This window comes from Phyllostomus discolor, chromosome 10 (assembly GCF_004126475.2).
Source record: "Phyllostomus discolor isolate MPI-MPIP mPhyDis1 chromosome 10, mPhyDis1.pri.v3, whole genome shotgun sequence".
Lineage (NCBI taxonomy): Eukaryota > Metazoa > Chordata > Mammalia > Chiroptera > Phyllostomidae > Phyllostomus > Phyllostomus discolor.
In genome coordinates this window covers 93,733,478-93,760,331 of record NC_040912.2, presented here as the reverse complement: position 1 = coordinate 93,760,331, position 26,854 = coordinate 93,733,478, and the positions used below count along the sequence as shown (strand labels likewise).

At 55.8% G+C, this 26,854-nt stretch overlaps 1 protein-coding gene across 1 annotated transcript in view; it reads right to left on the bottom strand.

Annotated features, from left to right (window-relative positions):
* Window positions 1-780: 780 nt before the first annotated feature.
* Window positions 781-26,854, bottom strand: part of LOC118496962 (dipeptidyl aminopeptidase-like protein 6) — a 233,922-nt gene continuing 207,848 nt past the window's right edge. Inside the window, exon 4 of the mRNA XM_036010293.1 lies at window positions 781-932. Coding sequence (XP_035866186.1) covers window positions 781-932 — 152 coding nt within the window. The remainder of the gene's footprint in view (window positions 933-26,854) is intronic.

Here is a 26,854-nt window from a genome sequence, read left to right as displayed (position 1 = left end):
TATACAGCTTCAGCCACGTGTTTGAGAAACACCTTTAACGGCACGGAAACCCCACATTGCAAAATGCCACTTGGATCTTTGGGAAGGCAGGCGTTTCCAGATTTCACGGCAGTGGCTGTCACACGGCTGAGCACACGGGTTTTCAACCGCCAACACCATTCACTGCTGTGAGTGTGAGCACAGTCGGCACCTGCACGCAGGGCCCCTGTGCAGGCAGGGACTCAATTTTTTCATTTTTAAATTGATGGGGGGAGGGAGAGAGAGACAGACAGAGAGACAGAGAGAGGGAGAGGGAGGGAGAAAGAGAGAGGGAGAGAGAGACAGAGGGAGGGAGAGAGGGAGAGGGAGGGAGGATGTAGGATATGTTGTTGCACTGATTCAACATTCATTGGTTGATTCTTGTAAGTGCCCTGACCAGGGATCAAACCCGCGACCTTGGTGTATCAGGATGATGCTCTCACCCACTGAGCACCCCGGCCAGGGCGAGGTTAGTTTGTTTTTTACCGATGAGATCCGGCACGTCCTCCTGATCTAGTTTCTACGCATGACCGCCGTCGTCCCGCAAATGTGGGAAGTCTGGGGACTTTATCTTTCAATTATCTGTGATCTGTAACACTTGTTTTCAACACCGCGGAGAAATGTCCCAAACCCTGGCAGAGGCTGGGCTTTGATCTTATTAAATTAGCGTGCTTTGGACTCCTTATCATCTGCCGCTGCACAGCCTGCAGCGTTCCACGTGCCTTGCTCCTGCGTGGCTGCGCTGCAAGTCGGAGCCGAACGTCATTTCCTGCAGGAGACACCACGGCACTTATCCCGGCCCTCACCGAGGGTACTTACAATTTTCTTGCCTTCTATCAGCACGGTAGACGTGTTGGCCTCAACATCCCGCAGGATCACGCTTCCCTTCTGTTCCCGGTAGATGAACTCTTTATCTGCGAGGGAGGAAATGAAGAGAGAACCATGAGCCATCCCGGAACTCACCGCGCCTTTGACGGACACTCAGCACAATGAATGGGCTGCTTGCGAGAACACAGAGCCGGCGTTTCATCAGAGGGCCCTTTCAACGTGGGGAAGTATATTTAGTTCCTCTTAACATAACCCCACGGGCAGCTCTTCTCAGAATCTCATCTCCCGCTCCTGCTCTGCACCCCGGCAGAGCAAGCATGGGTGCGTGTGCTCACAAGATTTTTAGAACACTCTAGGTCTGTTTGGGCAGGACACGCGGAGTGGACACAGACAGCAGACTGAGAAGCCTGCTACCATGAGGGATGGAGGATAATTGGCATTAAATGCACCAATTTGTGTTTTTTAATCCTCACCGGAGGACACGGTTATTGCTTTGAGAGAGACAGGGAGCGGGAGAGGGAAAGAGAAAGAGAGAGAGAAAAGCATTGATCAGCGGCCTCCTGTATGTGAACCCACGACCTAGCCGTGTGCCCTGATCGGGAGCAGAACCTGCGACCTTTCGGTGCACAGGATGGCGCTCCAACCAGTGGTGCCACCCGGCCAGGGCCAGACCAATTTCCTGTGTCTGAAACGTTGGGGTGAAGTCTGTATACTCGCACACACACATATGCCGACCCCCCACCGCCTGTGGAATTGTTTCCGCTTTGTCCGCAAGTTTCCCTTGTTGCTCCGTCCGGAGCCCGCTGTTCCTCTGAGATCTCTGAGTATCTGCCCTGTGTCTCTAGCGACTGTGATGCTTTGTACAACCCGTCGCCGCCTAGAAAACTGACGAAGCAGGTGCGCAGGCTGGGACGCCTGCAGAGGGTTAGCAGCTGTGTGCCTGCAGGGCCACACACTGTCACCGACGGGGAACTTTCGGCCGACAGGGTTGCCGGGGATGGGCAGGCCACACGAAGGGGAGAAGGAAGAGTATCTTTCTGGGTGAAGGGGGTCCCACGGAACCAGTCGGATGGCGGAGGCACTGCACACAATCTTCAGAAACGCTGAGGGCGGACTGGGTCAGTTCCGATGGCGGTGACCTTCCTAGCGTTTCTTTGTCCCGCCTGAGAGAATCACACTGTTTTCCTCTTCCTTCCTTTCTTCCGCTTGCTTTACTTTTCTCTCCTTCTTCTGGTTTGTCGAGGTGCAAGCCTAGATCTTTGGTTTCGCTTTCCATCTTTGCCAATAAAACTGTTAAGGCTAAAAATTTCCCTCCCTGGGTGGTGTTAGCTACATCTCACAGATTTTATAGGGTGAATTACATTACTATTCAGTTTGAATTATTTCTAATTTCCCCTGTAATGTCTGTCTGGCCCAATGATTATTTAGAAATGTGTTGTTTAATTCCCAAATATATAGAGTTACTCTGGCCCTCTTATTTTTATAGATGTTTAATTTAAATTCGTTGGATCAAAGATTACCCTATAGATGACTTCTGCCTTTTTACAACTCATCAGGACATTTCTGTGGCCCATAACATGGGCTGTCTTGCTGCGTGTGCCATGTGCATATTTAATGAAGTGCTGATATAGTTTGGTTGGGTCTTTTTCATTTTGGGGGGCTTATTTTTTACTTGTCTGTCAACTTCTTCCCCCCTTTTTTTTGTTTCTCGGCTTTCCAGTTTGTTGTTGAATATTTTTAAAGTTTTAATTTCCTTATTTTTAGCTGTGTTTCTTTGCCTTTATTTGTAGCGGTTGTCCTGGGGATTCTAATACATACTTTTCACTGCGGTGCAGTCTGCGAAGGGTTAACAATATTACTTCTCAGACACACAGAAATCGGCCACGTTTAAAGCCCCTGTCCAGCCCCATGACTTTGTAATTATGCGTGTGACATCAACAGGGCGTGTGTATTCCGCAAGGTGATGCTGTAACGCTTGCCTGGAGCTGAACAGGGCTTGTGCAGAAATCAAGAAGGAAATGTCAAAAGGGCCTTTTGCATTTGCCCACTGTTTACCATTCCGATGCTTTTTATTCTTTCTCGAGATCTGAGTTTCCGCCAGGGGTCATTTTCCTGCTTCACGAAGGACTGTCTTTAGGGTTCCTGGTTGTGTGCGTCGGCTGGGGCCCAGGCCCGTTATGCTGGTTTTATCCGAAAATGTCCTCAATGACCCTGCACTCTTGAAGGACATTATCTCTTCACAGAGAATTCTAGGTCAATAGGTGCTTTTTTCCTTTCCTTTTAGCATTTTGAAATTTCATCCTGCTCTCTCCTGGCCACCGTGGTTTCCGATGGGGCCATCAGCCAGCTGTTAGCTCCGTTGTTCTTTCCTTGCGTGTTTCTCCCCTGCAGTTTTCTTCTGCTTTTGAGGTTTGTTTGCTGTCTTTCGTTTTCGACAGTTTGACGCTGATGCCTTCAGACCGGGCTGCGCTGTGTCTGTCCGATGTCTGCTGAGCGCGGTGTCTGCCGAGCGCCATGTCCCTGCAACTTCCCCTCGTCCCCAGATCTTCAGCCACTCATTGCCAAATGTGTTTTCTACTCCTTTATCCATGCCTTCTCCTTCTGGCATTCCAAGTGCACGTTCGTCAGATTGGTCGTATCATTCAACTGCCTCTTTCGTACGTAGCTGATGCTTGCCTGTTTGACCTTTCCTTCAATAAGAACACGATGTGGAAATTTCGAAGTCAAAGACAAATCAAGATCTTTGCGTTGAAATCCATCACGATGGATTAATTCTCTCCCAGGGATGCTTGCAATTTTGTTTTATATATTTTGTGGCAAATTTTTAAAAAGATTTTATTTATTTATTTTTAGAGGGGGAAGGGAGGGAGAAAGAGAGAAAGAAACATCAATGTGCAGTTGCTGGGGGCTGTGGCCTGCAGCCCAGGCATGTACCCTGACTGGGAATCGAACCTGCGATGCTTTGGTTCGCAGCCCGCGCTCAATCCACTGAGCTACGCCACCCAGGGCATTTTTTGTGGCAAATTTATTAGAGCCATGATTTTCTACCGTGTGCCGTAAGAATGTGTAAAACATGCCACACCTGACCATTTAGTCAGGGGCACTGTCCTCTTTCCCCTTAGACCGTCCGATAAGAGAAATGACAGCAGCCAACACAAGGGCTGTCCAGTGTGAATGAATCAAAGCGATGTCCATTTTTTTTGGTTCAGGTCGGCTTTCCCAGAGCATGCGGGTCGCATCTCCGCGCGAGATTGCCGCCACTGTTCAGCCTGCCCGTGGTGCGGCGCGGTGGGAGGGGCTTCTGGGATCGGGGGCGACGAACCGAAAAGCTACCCTCAATGCGGACTCTCAGAAGTACCAAGTGTGAGGTGAGTCAAGGAAGAGATTTCCTGCAGACAACCTCGCCCGTCGCCGCCTGCCGGCCGTCACGTCCCCCAGGCCAGGGACGCAGTGCCCTGCGTGTGCGCGCACGGCCGGGTTCGCTGTTCCGTGCGCTCGAGCGAGCCTTCCGAGCTGAAAGGATTAAAGAGCCCGAAATAAGCTGCCCTGTTGGTTAGCAGCGAAAGGGACTACTTCTCATCTTTAGGCTGTCTCCTCACATTGCAACACCAAAATAGACAGCGGAGCAACACAATCTTTTCTTGCTCTCCCAAAAGTAAGACAAAATTCCGGTCGCTTACTCTGAGTTGTATATATCAGTGGACTTTCCATGTGGCTTATTTTTGCCTGACAATAATGTACTTTTCAGATGCTTGTTCAAAGGTCTTATCCAAGGTAAACACTTCCAAAGCACTGTGGCATTTTGTGGAACGATTGATTTCTTCGCGATCCCGATCATTCGGTTCTTATCGACAAGTGTGATTTGTGTAAGCTGGTTGGTCTTGAGGGGTGCATTAATCCTTCATTACACCGATATCACAGAGCACCTCTGCGTGTGAAGAATAGATTTTAATTTTGGAAACAAAGAGCGCACATAATCAACGGAGTAAATTTGATTGCTCCCGTGATTATCTCCTCTTACTTTTAATTACTGCTCATTAGGAGCGACGTTCTATTGTTGCCTACTTGATCTTCTCCTCTGACACGACTCACTTGCCCATGATAACGCACAGCCTACAGCACGTCTCCTAAGACCCACCCACACCTGTGTGGCGGTCAGGAAATGGGAAGCCTGCTGTGGGGTCCCTGGTGCCCACGGTGTGGTCCAGCGAGGCTGCTGCCCAGCAGGCGAACTCAGGATTCCCGCTGGAAATGGCTGACTCCGGTCTGGGACCGGGACGGGGTCAGACGCCACGGAAGGCGTTACAGTCAAAACGACTCCGAAACCAAGTGGAAGAGGCTCTCCCTGGCGGACAGGGGGGGCATTCGGGGCCTCCATCGGGATGATGGCGATGGATGAAAGCTCATTAACTATGCCCAAGTTCATGAACGTAAAAGGATGCTGACAAGAGAGACAACGAATTAAATAAACCATCGTCGGAGAGTGCTTGTAAGTCAGCATGCGCTGTAAAAACTGGTACGGAAAAGGGGGAACATCAAGAGAATGTCCCCTCGTTGCCATTCACAGTGGATCAGGTGAGGGGAGTTCCCCGTTGAAAGCCAGGTGTCCAGCAGAAAGGCTGACGGGGTCAGAGCACCTCCATTCTGCGGCTCCTCGCGAGCGGAGGCGTGGGTCGGACAAGGCTACGGGACAGGGTCAGAGGCAGTCCCATTCATGCCTCCCGAGGGGAGAGACAACACTGATGATGAGGCGCTACCCACCCCCCCCCCAAAAAAAAAACCAGAGCTCTAATCCAATCCACCCATTAGCGATGACAGGAAATGCTGAGATCAGAGGAACATTCTAGCCAATATCATAAGTAGAAATCTCAGAGAAACTGTAGTGAAAATGACCTGTCCCCCCCCAAGAAATAATGGCATTTATATGACAACAGGAAATTTGAACACTCATAGGATAAGTATGATCATTAATAGGATTCCCAGAGTAACTAGTGCTTGGAGAAAGTACTGCTTTTGTTTTGGGGTCTATTTTTTTAGGGTGATACGATAGCCATGTTCTTTTCTATGCAACAAGGCAAGTCCTTCTGTTTCAGAGGCTCGTGGGGAGGCACCGGAGGATAAAAGGACGCGGCGTCTGGATCGTGCCTTCAGACAACAGTGGGGACCAAGAACAAGCCGGCATGCAGATGAGGCCCCGCTGCCAACAGCAGCACGTGTTCAAGTCCAGTTGTGGACACGTGTGGGCATTTCCTATGCGTCCTACTTTTTAGGCTCCGCATGCCCTATGATGAAACGTTAGGAGCTGATGGTAAAGCTCGAGTAGTTTGAGAAGATCAAGCAGCTCTCCCAAGAAGACAGCTCCGTCCGCTCCTTCCCCCACTTTCTCTCGTCCTCAGCTTCGCACGGATTTGTGCGTTCAGGACTCCTCTCGTGTTCTGGGTGCAGGCAGCGGGCGGTGGTGGTTCTGCCATGTTTCTCCAATCACCGCCGGCCCATGAATTAAAGTTCTGAACTCCTTCCTGCCCCAGCCAGCAGCCGGGGTGTGAATTGGCGGTGATGAAGGACGCGTTTTCGGTCCAGGTGTGGACACAGTGCTTCCGGCCAAGAGGGAGTGATCCTCTGGCTTCCAAAGACCACCATCACTAGAAAGCTGATATCAGAAATTATACTAATTATTCAGGGAACTATATGCCAAAAGCAAATGTTTTTAGTTGGATCATATTAACAATCTAGGACTGTGTTGCCAGTAGGTAGCTACTGGCCACATGCTCCTTTGAATATTAAAAATTAGTTAAAAGTAAATAAAATTTAAAAATTCTTGTTTGCAGGAGACACATCTCAAGCCCTCGACAGGCGCACCCGGCAGTGGGTGCTGGGCGGGACACGGCAGGGACCGCGCATGTCCGTTGAGCACGTCCGGGCCGGCCCAGATCAGCCGACGGCCAGCAGGTGGCCCCGTCCTGTGAGCCAACCAGCCAGCAGACAGGCAGAGTCGGAGCCGAGCACCGGCTGACCACCAGACTGTGACGGACACTCCGTATGTCCTCGAAGCTGTGTTGTGGCTCATCACTGCTGGGGCCACAGGTAGCCGGTACAGGCACTGGACAGCCAGCGGGCCGGTCTCTGGTGGGCCAAGTTGGGAGCATCTGAGCATCGAAAGCATGTTACCATCGATTAAAACTAATCAGACGACCCCTGGCTGGCATAGCTCAGTGGACTGAGTGCGGGCTGCAAACCAAAGTGTCCCAGGTTCGATTCCCAGCCAGGGCACATACATGCCTGGGTTGCAGGCCATAACCCCCGGCAACCGCACAGTGATGTTTCTCTCTCTATCTTTGTCTCCCTCCCTTCCCTGTCTAAAAATAAATATTAAAAAAACTAATCAGACTAATCGAGCATAGAAAACCACTCTACAGTCTGTAACAGTGGTCACACACACACACACACACACACACACACAACCTCCCTTGTCTACCGGGGGAGGCAACTATTACACCAACTTCGCATTGGGAACCTGGTCGCTAAAAATGAGTCATTCTGGGTTTTTCCTGTGATTTTGGCAGTCCAGGGACACGCCTGATGAGGGGGCGTGCCCCCCTCTGTCAGAAGACAGCCAACTCATCAGAGCGGGAGGAGCGACCACGGGAGAGCATCGTCATGTCACGGCCCTCACGGGGGTCCTCCGTGCGGGTCGGGCTCATCGGTAAGTGCTGAGCCCACTCGGCGGAAAGCGGAAGGGATGTTTCCCCGGTCCCCAGGCAGCACCCCAGGGAACCGCTGCCAGTCCGAATGGGCGAAGCGTGTTTATAATGGAGGGGCGTGGGGGTCGTGACTACAGCCCACGAATCAGCGTTGGCGTCCCTCACGGTGGGACCGCCGGGCACTGCGGCTGCTCCGCGAGGAAGCAGTAAGACAGACCCAGGTGTGGGAACCCCTGCGACACGCCCGGCCTAATGCAGGGAAATAACTCCAGGTCGCAGGGAGAAGACAAGTGGCTCTCCATCCCCGGCAACTCCAGAGGCAGAATTAACCGCCACAAATAGGATCCGTCCCCTCATCCACGCTGGGAGGGAGACGCCACAGAAGATGCGCTGAGAACAAGGGAGAAAACCCTAATGTGCCCGGGGAGCTGAAGGACGCCAGGGAATCACAGCCATTGTTGCAGCTGTGGTGCTGCCGTCTGTGGGTTATGGGAGAGCGTGGGTGGGAGAAGCGGCATAACTGACGTTTAAATATTTCCCGCAAATATATTGGCCGAGGACACAGACGTGATGGAAGAGTCGAAATCAGCTGGTGCTTATTTATTGTTTCCCGTGCTGTCCTTTTGAATAAAGACAGAAAATGACGCAGCCCCTGACTTCTGGGAAGAGAGCTGGGTGGGCAGAGGCGCTGCAGCCGTGGAGCGTGAGCGGAGCTGCATTAGGGCGGAGAGCTGGCCGGGAGCAGGGGCTCGGAGGGAGCAGCCCCCCGCCCCTGCCGTGAGCGCAGGAAACGAGAGACCACCATGAACCCCACGTGCACCCACCCGGCTCATGGCTCCGACGCTGAGATTTTGAGCAGGTGTCTGCAAACATGGGTCTTCAGCTCCGGGTTTTTTCTGCACCAGGTTTACATCACAAAAGTGGTCAGGATTGAAGGCGGGGTGGGGGGGGGGATGCAGGTGGAAGGGCGGTGCAGGGCAGAGGGGAAGAAAGGGGGGGAATGAGACAACTGTCATAGCATAATCAGTAAAAGATTAAAAAATAAAAGTAAACAGCCCTGGCTGGCGTAGCTCAGTGGATTGAGCTCGGGCTGGGAACCACAGTGTCCCAGGTTCGATTCCCAGCCAGGGTACATGCCTGGGTTGCAGGACATAACCCCCAGCGACCGCACATGGATGTTTCTCTCTCTCTCTCTCTCTCTCTCTCTCTCTCTTCCTCCCTCCCTCCATTCCGTCTCTAAAAATAAATAAATAAAATCTTTAAAAAAATAAAAGTAAACAAATGAAATCTTTAAAAAAAGACGTACAATGGTTCTTATGTTTCAGAAGAACAAGCTTTTCGATTACATTTTTTAAAGGCGAGCAGCACCCCTGGGCCTGGGGCCCTGCCTGTATAAGTACTTGACGGAGAGGAAGCGACTGTGACAGTCCAGAGACCAGACAACAGGTCGAGGCCCCGCCCATCCTCACTCCCCTTCCCTGCAGGTCGAGGCCGGGTCCATCCCCACACCCCAACAGGTGGAGGCCCCGCCCATCCTCACCCTGCCTATCAGGGAGGTGCTGCGGGAGAATCCTGGCTGTTTCATTTGCTCCCTCTGGCTTCCACTTTGCATGCGGGTCAGGGTGACCAGACCAGCAAAGTCACTGTGTGTGTGTGCTGACTCTCCTCCGGGAGCCCGACGTTTCCTGTCCTTCCAGAGCGAGATGAGCCAGACGGTGGGAGAGGCATTGAGTCCGGAAAAGCCTCTCTTGGATTCTCGCAAACAAAGGGCCCAGCCCCTGGGCAGAAACGGGGGTGGAAGGGGGGTGATTGTGTGGCTTCAGATTACGGTAAGACGATGCCGCCCCACTCCTCTTCTGGCCGGGGTAATTTCCTAGACGAGGACCTGCAGACTAATAATAGCGGTCTCGGCTCGGAAGTTACTCGGGAAGGAGCTCCATTTCAGAGGTGACGCATGTGGCTTTAAATTCCACTCCGTTTTCACCGTGAGGCCCGAGACAGCTCCGCTTTTGTCTTTGATGAATGGACTGCCCGATCGCCTTTCACGGCTTTTACATTTCCGTCCTTATTTATGGGAACGATTTTTACGTGCTGCGCCGTGGAGTCACGTGGAGACTTCTCAACAGCTCACCGTGCGGGAAGCTCCCTGCGAAACCGCAACGCACGTTCCTGAGTATTTAACCTCGTCAGCCGCAAGCTTACGGGGCTAAGGGAGAAAACACATGGGCCTGTAGAACGGGGATTTTAAAAAAAATTTATTAAACTTATTGGGGTGACACTGGTTAATAAAAGCCGACAGGCTTCAAGTGTACAGTTCTATAATATATCCCCTGTATATTGCATTGTTGTTGTTGTTGTTTTTTTTTGCAATTTATTTACACCGAGAGGGTCTTATGCTGAGTGAGCTCAGCCCATCAGAGAAAGACAAATGTCGTGTGATTTCACTGCTCTGCGGAATCTAAAGAACAAAATAAATAAGTAAAATAGAGACAGACGCTAGGACGCCAAGAGCAGCTGACCGTGGCCGAGGGGAGCAGGTTGGGGGGCCGAGTGGGGAAGGCGCAGGTTGGTGGTCACGGTGCGGTCACGGGTATTAAGTTTTCAGGTTTTTAAAATCCTCGCCCCAGGATATGTTTACTGATTTTAGAGAGGAAGGGAGAGAGGACGAGAGACAGAAAGTGACAAACAGCCTCAGGACAGAGGAGCCGGCATGAGCTCCCCCTCTCAGGGGCAACCCAGGCTGTTTTCTGCCCCTCTCCTTCCCCCACAGGCAGGCGAGGCGGCCCCTGAGCTCTCAGGGTCCCCACGACACCTGGCGACCAGGGCAGCAGTGGGCAGCAGCCGCTCATCCAGGGCAGACCCCTGAACCTGTCCCCAGCGCCCCCTTTCCTCTGACTTCCCCGTGGGCTAAGGCAGCCCTGCTCGGCTCTCCTGTTGCTGCTTCTGTGCTGGGCCCGTCCTCGCGTCACCACCCCGGCTGTAACAAACGCACCCTCACAGCCACCGGGACTCGTGTTGGGACATCTTTCCCACAGGAAGTCAGGGACCCACGCACCGCCGGCCCCGGGCACCCCCGCTCATGGGCACAGGCCCCCATGTCCAGTAACAACACGACATCCACCCCTTCCTGTCCTGCTTCTGCTGGCTGTCCCCGCGCGTGGTGGACTAACACCCACCGCGAAGCCTTGCTGCAGACACCCCCACGCCCCTGCAGACACGTGCTCATCAACTCCTCGCAGGCCGGACTGACCCCCCTCCTCCTCTGCAAGGCCCTTGAGGACGGACAAGTCTCGGCCAGCGACGCCTTCGCTCTGCGTGCAAACTCTCGATGCTTCGTGCACCCCTCCACCTCGGTACGCTTTCTGAATACTCCCCGGGTGAACCAAGTTCATTTGGGGCCCTTCCCCGTCGTTCCGTGAGTACTGAGGGCCTTTGATCACGCAACCTGAAGCACTTTGCGATACGGAGGGCATACAGTCGGCGCTTAATACCCTGAGTGGCCATCGAAGAAGAAGGTGCTGGGAGAGATTAGATGATAAGCTTTGTTCGCTTGGAAACCAGTTTCTGCACCTGCGGAGACTCCGGAGACCCCCCGGGCCCCAGGCCTAGGAAAGCACGGGCGTGCAGTTCCGGGCTGCCGGAAACTCTCCCGAGGGGGGCCGTCCCCATCCCTGCAGCCGCTGTCTACTAGAGACGGGAGACCGTACGGGGACACAATGACCCCCCCCCCCCACACACTGAGAGTGCAGAAGGGGGTGTCAGGATGCCACCAGGCCCATCTAGGAGGACGGGGGAGCACGGCACTGCTACTCTAAACACAGATCTTGCCCTGGCTGGTGCGGCGCAGTGGGCCGAGTGCCGGCCTGCGAACCGAGGTGCTATCAGTTCGATTCCCAGTCAGGGCACATGCCTGGGTTGCAGGCCAGGTCCCCAGTAGGGGGCGCTCAAGAGGCAACCACACAGGGATGTTTCTCTCCCTCTCTTTCTCCCTCCTTTCCCCTCTCTCTAAAAATAAATAAAATCTTTAAAAAAAATAAACACAGATCTTAATTTCAAGAGAGAAAAGAAAGAAAACCGCTTTGCTCTCTCAGGAGTTGTTGTGGGTAATCAGGTGTCACGTGGTTTCAGCCTTCCTTGCAGAAACGAATGAAGAGAAATTGCCTCCGAAGAGGCGGTTTGGAAGACTTTAGCTAACTACTGAGTGTCACGTCCATCCGATGCAGCCAAGACGGCGTGCGTTTCACCAGGCAAAGAGCCTTCCCTCTGAAAGCGTTCGCCATTCGGGCTCCGCAGAGCCGGTCTGTCAGCGGGGCTCCCTTTTCCAGGTCATCGGGTTTTTATAAAATATGTTGTTAACTAAGCATGTCAGGAAGATGGGTTTCAACCTACTCCACCCCTCACCCCCACAGAAACACCCTGCTCCTGGGAGACATCCGGAATCCTCCCTGGACATTCTTGGAAGCGTTAACAGGCCACAGGCATCCTTTGGAGCATCTGTGTCGGAGCTGAGAAGCAGGTGGTCCTGACCACCAGCGGAAGAGCCACACACAAAATCCGACAGAAGGTGGCAGAGCCACTTGCCGGGCGGCAGACCACGGACCTCCGCAAAACCGCTCCTTTACAAAAGCCGGGAGGCTGCGTGAATCATCAAAATCAACTTTGTTCAGACTTCGGCAATTAGCCAAAGACTTCCCACCATCGGAGGGGCAGTTATGGTTTTTAAAAAGGCTGAATCTTGGCCAGGGCAGTGACCTGGGTGGCCTTTTGACCCGTGTGGTCACATTTCCATCTCCCTGCCCCCAGCAGCCTTGAACACCAAGGGCTCTGCAATGGAGGCAGGCATTCATGGGGGAGAAGCTACCGGAAGGGAAAGGACAGCGGTAGAGCCCCCGGAAGCCCCGTTTCCAGCGGACTGCCTTTTCTTCTGCCTGCAGCCTGCACTCACTCCGGGGTTTCTGTCTTCATTCCAGAGCTCAGAGCTCGCTCCTCACAAGAGCCTTTTCCCTGGGGCATTTGTCAGAAACAATCGGTGACAATTGTTTTCAATAGCAGCTGCTGGAGGGGATGATAACAGCCTCCTTGCTGTCAAGGGAAAGTTGACCAAACACTTCAAAGGGAAAGCTGGGGAGGAAACAAGAGGCCCCTGAGGGCTTTGAAAACCTCAAGCACGTCTCTGGCACTCTGGCAGGCCGAGTGCGTGCGTGCGGGTGCCTGCTGCCTGCAGCCCGGGAGGCTGTGGGAATGCCCTTGTCGCCACCGGGCTGACCTTGAGACTCTGCGCAGGCAGCAAAGGAAGGCCTGGCAGGCTCGCACCCTGCCTGCTGAGTGCTGACGCCGTGCCAGGCGGTGCACGCAGAGCTCAGTGGCCGAAGCTGGGAGACGTGCTGCTTCAGGGGACTGCAGGAAATCGCTGTCTAACCATCATCCAAGCGCTACGCTCCTGCCGCACAGATTTTAGGGTCTGCGCAGGAAGAGAAGGCAGACTTTGTTACATTAGTTCGGGAAGCCCCGAACGTTGTTTACATTGTGGGTGGTTTGTAAGCAATGTTTACATTGTTGCATGTCAACAGCAACAAACCACAAAAAAGCAGCAACAAGACGGAAGGAGAACCTCATTTCCAGAGTCGCCACATGAGATTCTTTAAAATATCTGGGGTTTAACAAAAATCATGAGACACCCACAGAAATAGGACAGTATGGTCCATACACAGGGAAAAAAACCCCCAGCAGGTAATAAAAAACTGTTCCTGGGGGTGTTCAGACACTAGACACATTAGAAAAACAACTCTTTAAATTAGCTGTTATGTAAGGGAAATGCGCCAGCCAGAGAAGGACAGAGACCATACGGTTTCACTTTTCTGTGGGATCTGAGGAACAAAGGGAACTAACAACGTGGAGACGGACTCACGGAGACAGAGACCAGGCTGACAGCTGTCAGAGGGGCAGGAGGACTAAGTGGAAGAGGTGAAAAGATTAAGCAAAAAAAACACACAAACAAACAAACAAACACACAACCTCACAGACACAGACAACAGTGTGGCGATTACCAGAGGGAAGGGGGAGGGGGAGGGGGAAGAGGGGACAGCCGAATAAATGGTGACAGACGGAGACGTGACTTGGCGTGGTGAACACACAATACAACACACAGGTGATGTGTCGTAGGGTCGTGCCCCTGAAACCGATATAATTTTATTAACCAGTGTCCCCCCAGTCAATTCAATAAAAATGAACAAATAAATTTGCTATTGCAAATATGCTCAAAGCACTAAAGGCGCACCACGGCTAAAGAACGGAAACAAATGAGAACTATGTATCACTGGGTAGAAAATACCAACGAGGAAACAGACATGATTTGAAATGAGCCGCACAGAAATGCGGGAGATGGAAGCACAATAATGGAAACAAAAAGGCCACTGGAGGGTGTAAAGACAGTGTTTGTTCAGGCAGGAGGAAGAAGCAGTGAACTCGATGATAACCAAGATCATCGAGTCCGAGGAGCAGAAAGAAAAAGGGACGAAGAAAAATTAATTTCAGAGGCCTGCCTCACGGTGGCCTCCAAGGAGAACTGAGAGAAAAGAGCAGAGATTGTATCTGGAGAAATAATGGCAAAAGCAGAAGAGACGGGAAAGCTTTTCAGTCCATTCTATGGGGCCAGTATTACACTGATACAAAGAAAAAACAACAACAAAGACATCACAGGAAAAGTACAGACAAATATCTCTTATAGACACAGATGCAAAAACCCTCAGCGAAATGCCAACCAACCAAATCCAGCAGGTTAAAGAGAATTACACACCCTGGCAAAGGGGAGTTTACCCCCAGACGACCAGGCTGGTTCAGTATGAACTCAGTCAGTGGGATGGAGTATTCGCCCTTTCGTGCCTTGCTCCTTCTACCTCGTGTGATCTTGCCAGGACCCGCCCAAGCTGCGGGGCAGGTCAGAGTGCCGATCCTCCGTAAGGGCTCCGTAGTAACAGTCCCATTTGTGTGTGTGTGGCACGTGTTGTGTGTTCATGTTCTGTTGATGAACACTGGGGCTGTTTCCGCATTTTGACTGTTATGAACAATGTCACATATATATATATAATGTTACATATATATATATATCTCCAGAAAAAGTCCAGCCACTGTTAATATAACGAGAATGGTTTGTGCAACACCGATGTGACCTGATAGCCAAGGAGCGTGGGCTGGAATGCACACGTGTGAACAATGACGACTTCACTGTACTAGTCAGTGGGGGTGGTAGATGCTGTTGAGTGAGCGTGTGTGCTGTGTGGCTGTCACATTCAAAGTGACTGGGCAAGCAGAGCAATGCATTTGCATCGGAGTTCACGTTAAGCTTGAACGTTCCTGTATTCAGGTGACTCAGAAGGCTGCAGCTGTGGGCAGCTGGTGACTGGCAGCTTTGTCATGACAACACGCCCACTCACGCATCACGTCGAGTGCAGAGTATTTTAGAGAAAGATCACATCACCCAGGTGACTCAGCCCCGCTACAGCCCAGATGTGGTACCCTGTGACTTCTGGCTTTTCCCCAAACTAGAGACACCTTTGAAAGGGAGAAGATTTCAGACTATTGTAGATGAGATTCAGGAAAATACAACGGGGCAGCTAATGGCGACTGGGAGAACTGTGTGAGGCCCCAAGGTGCCTGCTTTGAAGGGGACCGAGGTGTCATTGTTCTGTGTGCCATGTTTCCTGTATCTTGCATGTTCTTTAGTAAACGTCTCCATTTTCCCTAGTGCATGACTGGACACCTTCTGGACAGACCTTGTAAACACGTGTGTATCTGGCATGTGGCCGCTAGCGTGTCCCGTGCAGAAACGTCATTACGGACTCACGTTTCGCTCTCCGTACAGACGGAGACAGAGGTCGAGACGCGTGCGCACGCACACGCACTTCCTCGCTCCGTCGCCCGCGGAGACGGCCTGGAAGCCGCGATGCCCCGGGGCCGGCGAGCGCACACGTGGTTTCTCACCTCGAATGGGAGGAACCGGGGCCCCTCAGGGAAATGGCTAATTCTCGGGCTGGGGCAGGGAACACAGGGGACCAGCCTAGGGTACCTTAGCGTCGTTTTGGAAAGAAAGGAAGGGAGGGAGAGAGGGAGGAAGAAAGGAGAGAAAAAAGGGAGGGGAAGGGAGACAGGGCGAGAAAAAGACCCTCCCCACTACGACGGAGCATGCCTGCTGGTACAGGAACCTTTGAGGGGAAAATGTAGCACTGATTTATAACACAGTAGAAACTAAATATCCGGGGGTCTACATTGATACAAATACAGAAGTGACGGAGAACAGACATGTCTCCCATGCAGACGGATTCTAAATAATTTACGCTCTGCTCTCAGGCAGGTGGACCATGATACTCCTCGGGGGTGGGCCTGTGGCAGGGCCCTCCCCCAGGAACGTACAGGACGGAACGGTGGGGAGAAGAGAAACTGGACAGGCTGGCAAACGTGACCTTGGTGAGCGCCGAGGACTCCGCCAGCAGCCTGGGTGCTTGGGGAGACGGCGTGTGCCTTTCACCACCTGACAGGAAGTGCACTCCCCACTCCCCGCCCCCTCCCCACTGTGGTCTTCTAGTCCATGCCCTGTCACCGCAGCCTAACGATGCGTCAGAAAAAGTGCAATGTGAGAAAACGCTGCAAGAGACCTGGCCGATCGCTACTCCTCAGAACACCCGATGGCGACCCCTACCAAGGTCATCAAAGCCTGGAAGGTCTGAGGAATGGTCCCCGTGAGAGGAGCGAGGAGCCCTGGCCGCTGTGTGTGCCGGGCTGAGATCTGGACGCCAGAAAGGACTTCGACACGGGGGAAAATCTGAATTAAGAGAGGGCGTGACCTCATCAGGATGTCTTGGCACTGGTCAGTTAATTGGAACAAAGGTACCGTCCTGTGACAATGGGGACGTCTGGGCTGCAAGCCTCCTAAGACTCTGATGTGGAGACTCTTCAGATGCCACAATCCAGAACGTAGGGGAAAAAGCCCATGTCCCTGCCCTGGCCACGTGGCTCGGTGGGTTGGTTCATTGCCCCACGCACCAAAAGGTTGCAGGTTCAAACTCTCGTGGGGGCGCATATGGGAGGCAACCCATCCATGTTTCTCTCTCTCTCTCTCCCTCCCTCCCTCCCTTCCTCCCTAAACAGCAACAACCAAGAAAACTTTCACATTCCTGGTCAGCCCTCTGGTTCTCATTCTGCGATGACAACATGTAACAGTTTTTCCCAACTCAGTTCACCAAGCACGTGTGGCCCTCACTTCCCAAATTACGAAGCCTCTTTCAGCATGTTAACCTCACGTGGTCCCACAGACGCAGGTCCCGCACCCCAGGCCACACACGGCGAAGGGTTTAAACCCACAAAGGGCACGTGTCAAAAGCTCATCTCATTTCAATAGCATTTCCCAGCAAGCAAAAAAAGAATCAATATTGCCCATTTCCCACTTCCTGTTTTGCCTTTGCCACCTGACGCAACCTAAATTTTTAAAGATAAAGCTCAGACATTCTTCGCCCGGGAAGGCTATTTTTAGAGGCAGTATTTAATTTCCACTCTCGGAAGCACGGGACGGAGGTTCTGGGCTGTCACGACCTGTGGGGCGGCGGAAGAGAGACGGATGAGAGTCCAGCGATATTTCATTAAAATGAGGGCCCGAGTGTCGACCCTCCGACTCATCTATTCCTGGACTCATCGCTCTTCCACACCCCACCTCGCTGCATGGAAGAAAAAAAAGAATTCTGGCGGCTCCGGGCTCTGGCAGGAGGCAGGGTTCGTGCTCAGATGACCACTCGCCACCTTGCTCCGGCTGTCACAGGTGGAAGGCAGCTAAATCTACATTCTGGGTGATGTGTTCCATTGCTCAGCACGCGAATAGGCCGGTGATGAGGGAATCACACACCCGGTTAGCCAGCCTCATCGAATCTGTCTGCAGGCTCGTTTGCCCTGCCCGCCGAGTGCGCATGGCGGCGGCGGCCGGAGCATCAGTGTATGTATCTATCGTGGGCCTTACATTTGCACCTGCAGCTCTGCGGGACTGAAAACGGCAGTTACTGCGACGGCCATGTGCATCCTTAGGCACTGGGGGGCGCTGTTTCACACACTCCTCTAAATACTGTTGGGGCTTTTAAAACGGAATAGAAACAATTGTACTTGAACAACCAAAAAAAAAAAAAAAAGAAAGAAAAGAAAAGAAAAGAAAGAAAAAGAAAAAAAATAGAAGAAATAACAGCGACCTAGGACCCAGTTCTGAACTCGCCCGTGCTGCTAAGCAGGGATAATTCGTAAACAGTAACATTTTACTGTCCGTGTTACCGGCCCACCCATCAGGAGCATGGGGTTTTAACCCCAGCCCCTGGGGCACGGACACGCAGACTCAGTGAGTTTGTATAAACACCCGAAAGCGTTACTCGCCCTACCAGAAGAGCCCACATTTGTGGGCCTGTTTCATAACACATTGGACTGTTTTCACAAAACACACGACTCGGGTCGTGCCTGGGGTGGCTCTTTGCTCCGCAGGTTCCTTGAACCGTTCCGTCACTGGGAACTTTCTGTCGCTGGAGCTGACCACAGGCTTTAGGCCGACATCGAATGGTCGCATCAGGTTCCAAAGCAAGAGCCGTGCCCCTTTAGGGAGGGGTGGGGGGCATCGGGGGTGGTGGGCGGGGACTGAGAAGCAGCGGGAACTGGCAGGTACAGACAGTCCCGGGAGGAGGAGTCCAGCGGGGCAAGGGCATCAGCACAGTGTGACCACGGTGGGCGGAAATACCGGGGGGAGCCCTTTGTACGTTACACAGGTCACTCACTTCCCTGCTGTGCCCCCGAAACCAGGACAGTATTGCGTGTCAACCGTCCCCCACAAGTGAACTGAGAAATACTTTCAGGAGGAAACAAGGAAGATAATGGTGAGGGTCCAGTCCACAAGGTGCGCTCGGAGGAGGGGTCTCCCGTCGCTGCGGGCGGCTATCTGGATGGTCAACGTGAAGAGAGCCAGGTTCCTCTAGGGGGTGGGTCCCCGGGGAGCTCACCGACCCTCTGCGGTTCCGAGTGTGTGGTCACCACGAGGGCCACCTGCTCCGTCCCCGAGAAATGTGCTGCGTCACTGCAGGTGCACCTCCCCTCTGACCTCCTGCAGTGGGCGCCGCCTGCCCAGAGTCCACTCGGCTTCCTCCTCGCTACCCAAATCCCAAACGTTTTCCCGAAGATTCAACATGTCCAGTTAAAAATACCGCTGCCCCCCCTTACCTGTGCGCAGGAAGATAGGGCAGACAGAGAAAGACAGGTACCGTGTTCAGCGATGTGTGGGGCCGAAGGAACAAAACACACACACAGAAAACAGAAACAGACTCACAGATGCCCGGTGGGGGAGGGGGCTGGGGGCGGGGCGAGGAAGGGGGAGGGGCTGAGGAGCACCGACTGGCGGTGACAGAACAGTCACGGGGACGTGAAGTCCAGCACGGGGAGGACAGTCAGTGACCTTGTGATAACCACAGATGGGGGGGCCAGGGGGCCCTGGAAATATCGGGGGGGGGTCGCTGTGTAAAGTACATGATTGTCGAACCACTAAGCTGTGCACCCGAAACGGATCTCATAGCGAGTGTCAGCTGTAACCGAAAAATAGAAGACATTAAAAAAAGAAAAGAAAGACTGGGCAGCCACGTGGTCCCATCCAGGGCAACGACGAGAAAGATGGACACAGAAAGCTGTCGTCTGGGAAACCATCTCTCTCCGAAAAACGGACTCGCCCGCTTTTATTTTGAAAGCACCTGCAGATCCAAGCCGCAGGTCAGGAGCGTCAGAGTGGGGACCTAGGGCAGAGGGTCTGGACCGGGGGTGGGGAGTGGGGGGGGGGGATTGCGGCCCAAGGCATGTTAGACGATGCCTGAGGTTTTCATGGCGTTGGTGGTGGGTGTCACTGATGTGTGGGTGGAGGCCAGGGACTGCCCAGGAACCCCCCATGCAGAGCTGCCTGGTGTCAGTGCCACTTGGGTGAGGCTGAGCAGCCCCACCCCCGTGGGAGCAGACCCCCCCCATGGCAGGCTCTGGCCGAAACAGAGCTGTGGGTGGTCTGTCTGTGTGTCCTGCGTGTGAGGAGAATTAATTTCTCTGTTGGTCAAGCCACTTGGGTTTCTGTTACCTTCAGCCCAGGTCCATCCAAGCGACTCGCTCTGCTCTCCGTGCATCTGAGTTCCCCACTCTTCTCCACCCTTGAGTTTGCAGAGGGCTCTGCGGGGGTCAGGGTCAGCCAGGACGACGCCACGTGAGCGGCACGCCAACTCCTGCACCTTTACCTCTCTCACCTTCCCCCGGGCTCAGCGCTCCTGGCCCAGGGCACCTGTGCCTGCTCCTGGTCACCATGGGGGAGTGAGTGACGAGAGATGCAGCGGTCCTCCCCCCACCGCCTTGCAGAGCAGGAAGCTGGCTGCTCTCTGGCAGAAAGATTAGATGGAGGAGGGGGGAGAGTCCCGTTGTCGGGGGAAACATGGAGGTAGTAACGGAAAAGAAAGCGCACGCACAGTCCTAATCCCAGGAGACAAATTCTGCTTTTATTCTCTTCCATATCCCCTCCTGCCCACCCCCGCCCCCACCCCAAGGTTGTGTAGGAAATATAGATCCTTTTGGGGAGACGATGGGCATACTTTATGCTCCTTCCGTTTCTCTCACTCGGCACTCTGCCGCGGACGCCTCTCCGTGGGGACGGTCTCAGACAGCCGGCGCCCACTCCTGTTCCCGCCACGGAGCCCCCCGCACCCCTCAGTGTGGCCCTGGTCTCAGAAGAGGGTTAAAGGGACTCTAACCGGACGGGTCAGCCTGGCGTCTTAATGTGCCAAAGGAAGAGTTGAGCTGCAGGATCCCAAAGGTGCTTCCCAGCTGTCCCAGGCTGGGCGCTGGGAGAAAGGCCATTTGGCCTACCGACAAGGTCAGCTGCACCGGGGTGTGGGGAGGGGGGTTCGCCTCTCTTCCTTCGCCCCCAGCACCTAGGACAGTGCCGGCCCCCAGCAGGCCCTCCGCCCAAGGCCGAGGGCAGGAGTGACGGAAGACGGGGAATGCACTTCCGGTTGGCGCTCCTTCCACGGGAGACAGGCTCGGCCGTGGAAGCGTGCCCGGCGTTCTGTGGCCGCGATCGTGGCGGGGAGACTGGCTCGGGGTGTGTAAAGGGCGTTGGGGGCCTTGTGTACATTTCTCCAGTTTCCTCAGTCCTCACTCTAGGATATCTTATTATTGATTTGAGAGGGAGAAGGAGGAGGAGAGAGAGAGAGAAACCTCAAAGGGAAAGAGAAACATGGATCGGTTGTCTCCCACACACATCCCCACTGGGGATCGAACCCGCAACCTCGGTGCGTGTCCTGACCGGGGCCCAAACCTGCAGCCTTTCGGTGCAAGGACGCTGCTGCCAACCACTGAGCCACCTGGCCAGGGCTCCACCCCCAGCTCTGAGTGATGCCAGAGAAGCCCGTTCTCCAGCCTGCACTTGGGGGTCCGTGAAAGGGCACGTGCTAGCCCATCCCGTTGGCTCAGACTACCACCGGGTAGCGATGGTGGGGTCTACATGGCCCTTGCTGGTTTTTGGTCAAGAGCCCCCTCACAAAGCTCCTAATGGAGTCACAGACCCCCTTGCTGCCATGAGTCTACGAGAGCCTGCCTTTCCCGGGGGTCCGTCCCCTGTGCCTGCCAGTCCCAGTGCTGGGGGGCCCCCCAGTCGTGGCGCCGGAGATTGCGGGGTCAACACGGGGCACCGGGACACGCTGCTCTCCTACCGCGAGAACCCTCCGTCTCCAGGCCCCCGGCCCCGCCCGTGGGTCAGATTAATTACGCTAAATGAGTTCCCAGAGCTTTTTAATGCCCGTAACATCTGCGTGCCGCTTTTCAGAAATTAATTCAGTCCTTCCAGACGGGAGGCGCCTGGGCTCTGATTCTCAGGGAAGGGATTCTGTTCAGAGCCTCGACGGGGTCCGCTTACACTTGTGTTTTTCCAGCGGTAAATTGCGCTTTCCAGGGTTTATCCCAGAGAGAAAAGGATCTTCCACACACATCGCCGCGGGGATGTCGTTACAAACGAAGGCCTGTGTGTCTGCAGCCTCCCCAAACCCGGGCGGACCCTTCCTTAGGGAAACGGAAGACTCGGCCCGTGGACCGCCGACCGGGAATTGGTGTCAGTCACCGCGGGCTCACACTCGGCTGTAGCGGGCATCTCTCCCCCGTTCCCTGACAAGGGCCCGCGGTCCCTTGCGGACCCTGGAGAGGTCACAGGTCTGTGCTTATGGCCAACACCACGGGGCGAACTGAGGATGCCCTTCGTGTCTTCATTCTGTGTTTTTGTAAAAGGACCCCCCTGCCCAAGCTATAATTTATTTCCTCGAGTCACGCTTGCCCCAGCGCCATCCCGGGGGCTGAAGATGTTACTGCGGCTGAGCCTCCGGAAGGTCTGGGTGCCCCTCAGCTCCAGGTCTGGGGCCACTGTCCTGGGGTGGAAGGCGTTTTCCGGAAGGTCCCCTGTTCAACGCCGCACGGAGCTCCAGGCTGCATGCTACCAACCTCAGCGATGAAGGGGTGCACCCTCTCTTAAAGGAACCTCAGGTTCACATGCAAACTGGGGCCCGGGGCTGGGGGGAAGCCCACGCAGCGGGGAGGTGGTGGATTTCAGCTGCCGGGTCAAAGGCCATTTCCGGGCCACATCTCATCTCCCGGCGGGTCGGGAATGAGCCTCTACCCCCCCGCCGCTCCCCTGTGGGGTTTCACAGCCGACCCGCAGCACGAAGCCTCCGGTGGGAGGCAGAAGGGAGAGCCAGGCGATGTTCTTCCTGCTCTGAAGTGTGCCGCCGGGTCGGGGGGTGTAGGGACCCCCTCGTGGGTTTCCGAGGGACAATCCCGGAGCCATGTCTCCTCGGCTACAATGACACCAGCCCTGTGACTGGGAAGACGGGCTGCCTCCCCGAGCCTCAGTTTCCCCGTTTGGGAAAGGAGGGCACCGCCAGCCCCCCAGGACGGCTGTGAGTGTCCCAGGGGCGCAGGCACACTCCACTGCTGTGTGACTGTGAGCGGACAGGGGACAGGTGGGCGGGGAGGACGCGAACCAGGGCGAGGGCCGGGAGGAGAGCTGTGGTGGTGGAGGCGGGAAGCAGGCGGCCCCTCCGGACACGAGCAATTGCTATGACGTCAACGTTCACCGTGCACCTGGTCTCGTCTCTTCTGTGACGTCCCTTCTGTCACCGTCGTTGGGACACTCTGTCTCCACCTGACATTTGTGCTGGCTTTCCCCCTGGTCCTTTCTGGAACCCACGCATGCACGTAAGTCACCTTCCCCGGGCACGGCGCTGGGCGGAGGGCTCACCGAGGGAGGGAAAAGACACGGGTGAGCTCTAGGTGGACGCGGGCACGACACCTCTCGTTCTGCACACACGGTGCCAACGCCACTCCTGTCTCCTCGGGACCCCGAATCACCCCGAAAACCAGAGCTCCAGCGCCTGGCGATGCTCAACGCCATTTATGCAGCGGCTGCAAGATGTCCTGCGGGGTAAGGCCCGTGGAGACGTGGTGTTGTCTGGGGCTACGGGGGACCCTTGAGCTGCCGAGGCTGGAGACCAATCTCTAAGGAGACTGAGCCAAGGCCCCGGAAAGGGAGTCCTGGGAGGACACTTTTGTGAGAGATTTGCCACAGTTACAAGTGAGCAGAGAGGGGGCTTCCCGAATTCTCTGTGGGGGCCCAGACGGCCGTCCCCCACGTCCACCCAGCACGGTTCCACGGTGCCCGCGATGAACACCACACAATCGTATGGATGGTGCTAGTTGAAGATCTGAGCTTCCAGACAAAAATTACAGTCGGGCCTGGCCCCCCAGTCTGGATTGGGAAGTGGGTACAGACATTCTCCAGGCCAAGAGGGGATGCGGGAGCCCATCCCCCCGTCCTGCAGACAAGCAGGCAGGGACGGGGTTCCCCTCCCGGTCTGGGTCTGACTTGGGTCCAGCAACGACAGACTTCGTGTTTCCCGGGGAGGCGGAGGGGCGCCTGCCGGAGGGACAGTGATGACAAGGTGCAGGACACGCCTCTCTTTCCCGGGGAGCACGGGCCTTGCTGAGCCTGCGGCAGTGGGACACCCCGGATCCTTCACTAGACGACCCCCACATCCTGCCGCCGGTTAGGGGGGCTGGGGCAGTGCCTGATGTCAGGGGGAGGGGGGGGAGGCCCGTGGCAGGCCACCATCTCTGCTCCGAGAGGCGTCCCCAAGGCTGGGACTAGCAGCCGAGGCTCCGCCCGCCGCCCCGATGCCGGCGGCACCGAGTTCTGCCGCAGCCTGGGCAGCGAGGCCCTGACTCTGCCGGGGGAACCCCCGGGGAGAATGGGGTTGGGGTCGGCCATCAAGGCCGCATCCGGGCTACCGATGCAGAGAAATGTGGAGTAAACGCGTTTGCAGGAAGAGGGAAGAGCAGGCTCCGGGCCAGCCAGGGCGCTGACCGGCCCAGGGACACGCCCGGGAAGGCTGGTCCAGGGAGCAGGGAGGCGAGGATCGGAGGAAACGGGGCAGGCTCGGGGAAGCTGGGGTGGGACACTGGGGATGGGGCGTCCAACCTGCCCCCGTGGGCAGCGTGCAGCCCAGGGTGGCTGGGGATGCGGCCCAACACAAAATTATAAATTTACTTGAAACATTATGGGGTTTTTCTGTGTGTGACCATGTGTCACAATGTATTTCATGTGCGGCGCGAGACACCTCTTCTTCTTCCAGGGCGGCCCAGAGACGCCACAGGGCTGGACAGGCCTGTGTCCGCAGCCGTCCCGCGGCCCCCAGCAAAGCGACGGATCCCTCGGAGTCGGAGTTGCCTCGTCTCTAGGGCGAAGACTCAAAGCGCCGACCCCCCTGGGTTTAGTGCGGGTTCAAACGAAGTCACCGAGGGGGCGTGGCGGCTGCTGTCCGTCACACACGGTTGCTGCGGATTAAGGCTTTCTGACGTCTCCTGCGGGCACTCGGGCCGGAAACGTGGGGAGCACATCAGCCGGGGGCACTGGAGCTCAGACCCCGGGGAGGGTGGACGGTGCCCCGAGACAGGGACGGAGCAGAGCTGGCAGGGCCTGACAAAGCAGCCTCTGTCTCTGAGTGCCGTGGCAGCGGGGCGGGGCGGTGGGGGGGGGGCAGTGCGGACAGCAGCCCGAGACGCAGCTGGCCTCCTGGGGCCAGAGGGACCCCGGGGCTCCCCTGCTCCTGAGCACGGGGGGTCCTGAGAACTACACCAAGAGAGAGAGGGGAACACGTCAGCGGTTCACACCAACGTGTAATGTGATGTTCCACCCCGTCCCCCTCCTGGGCGCTCTGGTACGGCACGGTGACAGTCACAGGCGTGTGCTCGGTGCCGTGACTTCCCATGATGCCCGCCGCGTGGCCCGATGACCCACCGGGCCGTCGGGGAATGTTTTTACTCTTCGAAACCTGTCCCCTCGGGCGTCTCCCTGCAGCTCCCCGCGGCCAGTGGCGGCGGGCTGCAGAAACGGCCCCGGGGAGCCTTCTCCCTCTCTGCGATTCGAACACCCAGTGGTCTCGACTGTGCAAGACGTGGCCTTCAGACGGCAGCGGAAACACGGCACCGAGTCACACCCCGACGCCCCCGCACCTAACCCTCCAGCTCCACGCAGACCCCCACCCGGTGGGCCGGAGCCACGAAGGGGAGGAGCACACAGCAGACGCGGAGATCAAGTGGTTCTGAGCGCTCGGCCCCATCGCCCATTTAGTCTGCCCCGACGTGTGCTTTCCCAGGAAAGACCAGCAGCCCGCTGCCGTCCTCCTGCATTCAGAGGACGTGGCTGTCTCCAGTTTTACGGTCTCTCCGGTGTTTCGTGGGAGGGACACAGAGGGCTCCTGGCTCACGAGAGGCGGGATTCACGGAAACGAGCGTCAACAAACAAACACAGACGGCCCGGGTCCCGGGGCCCCACACCCCCACGCGGGGTCTCCTGCCCGGAGCCAGCAGGTGAGCTGATCTGGTCTGCCTGCACCCCAGTGACCCTGGGAGGAGACAGTGGGCTCCCCAAAGGGTGCGTGGAGGCTGATCAGACCATCTCCAGGGTTTGGTCCAGGCTGCCTTGGTAACAGGGATCTCCCGGGGGTGTCACTGGAGCCTGGGGCGTCGGACCCCCTGTGCAGAGGGCCCCCTGCCCCACGGACACAGAGCGGGCTGGTTCCTCGTCGGCCAGTGCAGTGTGTGCAAGGCAGAGAGCGGTCCCTATACAAACAGACCTCCGTCCGGGACGCACCTTCCCACCTTGTCGTCCGAGGCAGGATTAGGAAGAGGGTGTTTGGTATTTACGCTGGGGTGGCTGGGGAGAGTCCACAGCCCAGGTGTGACTTGGAGCATCCAGACAAGGCATGCCCGGGGCCGTGGGATCATGGGGGGTGTATGGCCACCAAGGGGCAAGTTCTCTTCGATGAATTCTTCATCCGCTGCTACAAAATGCTAAGCCATTTTTTCCCGGGGCCTCCCCTGCCTCCCCAGACCCCTCAGGACCCTCAGGACCCCCAGGGCCCCGAGGACCTGCCCTCTCTCTCCCCCTGCGAGAACGCCCAGGAGCCCACCATCCACGATTCTCCGAGGGGCTCTGACCTCCCACCGAGCCTCATGCCCAGTTTTGAGACTCTAAGAACATTTCCGCTTATTTACCTTTCCCGGCTCCTACCCTAACTCATTACCTGGTCGCAGAACCGACGCCTCGGGGATGGCGTTGCCGGTCCCGTTAACCAGGCTGAGGGCCCCAAGCCGCCCCTCACTGGGCTTCCCCCCACCCCTCCCCATTGGCACGGCCGGCCCGTCTCGTTCCCCGCTCAGTCACGGCGGCTTTTAAACCTGTCACCCGTCCCTGCTTGCTGCCTGAACTCGCAGCACCCGAAGGCCGGCCAGGCTGGGGCGCACGGGTGCGCTGGGACCCTCGGGAGACGCCGAAATGCTCCGTGGGCGTGTTCACCGCGCCCCCTGGGAGCGAGTTCGGGGCCCGGGCTGTGGACACCGCCCCCCGCCACCCCAGCCCCGAGTGCGCTCACAGATCACACCGCCCGGAAGGCGAGTGCGCACACCGAATGCGGGTTACTCCCGGTTGGCAGGGTTCCAGGTGGTTTCCGTTGCCTTGTAAACCACGTTCAACTCCGTCTCCTAACCCGCTCTCACAAACACGTAACACGCAGGTAACAAAAATGTCGCCTACGGCACAAGCCTAAGCTTTCACCGTGCCAACGCACCGTTCCGACACCTTCCGTCCCAACAGGTGCAGGCGAACACCCCCCTTTTCTTACCTCTGCCCCACCCTCGTGGGCCTCCCCGTCTCCCAGGAACCTGCG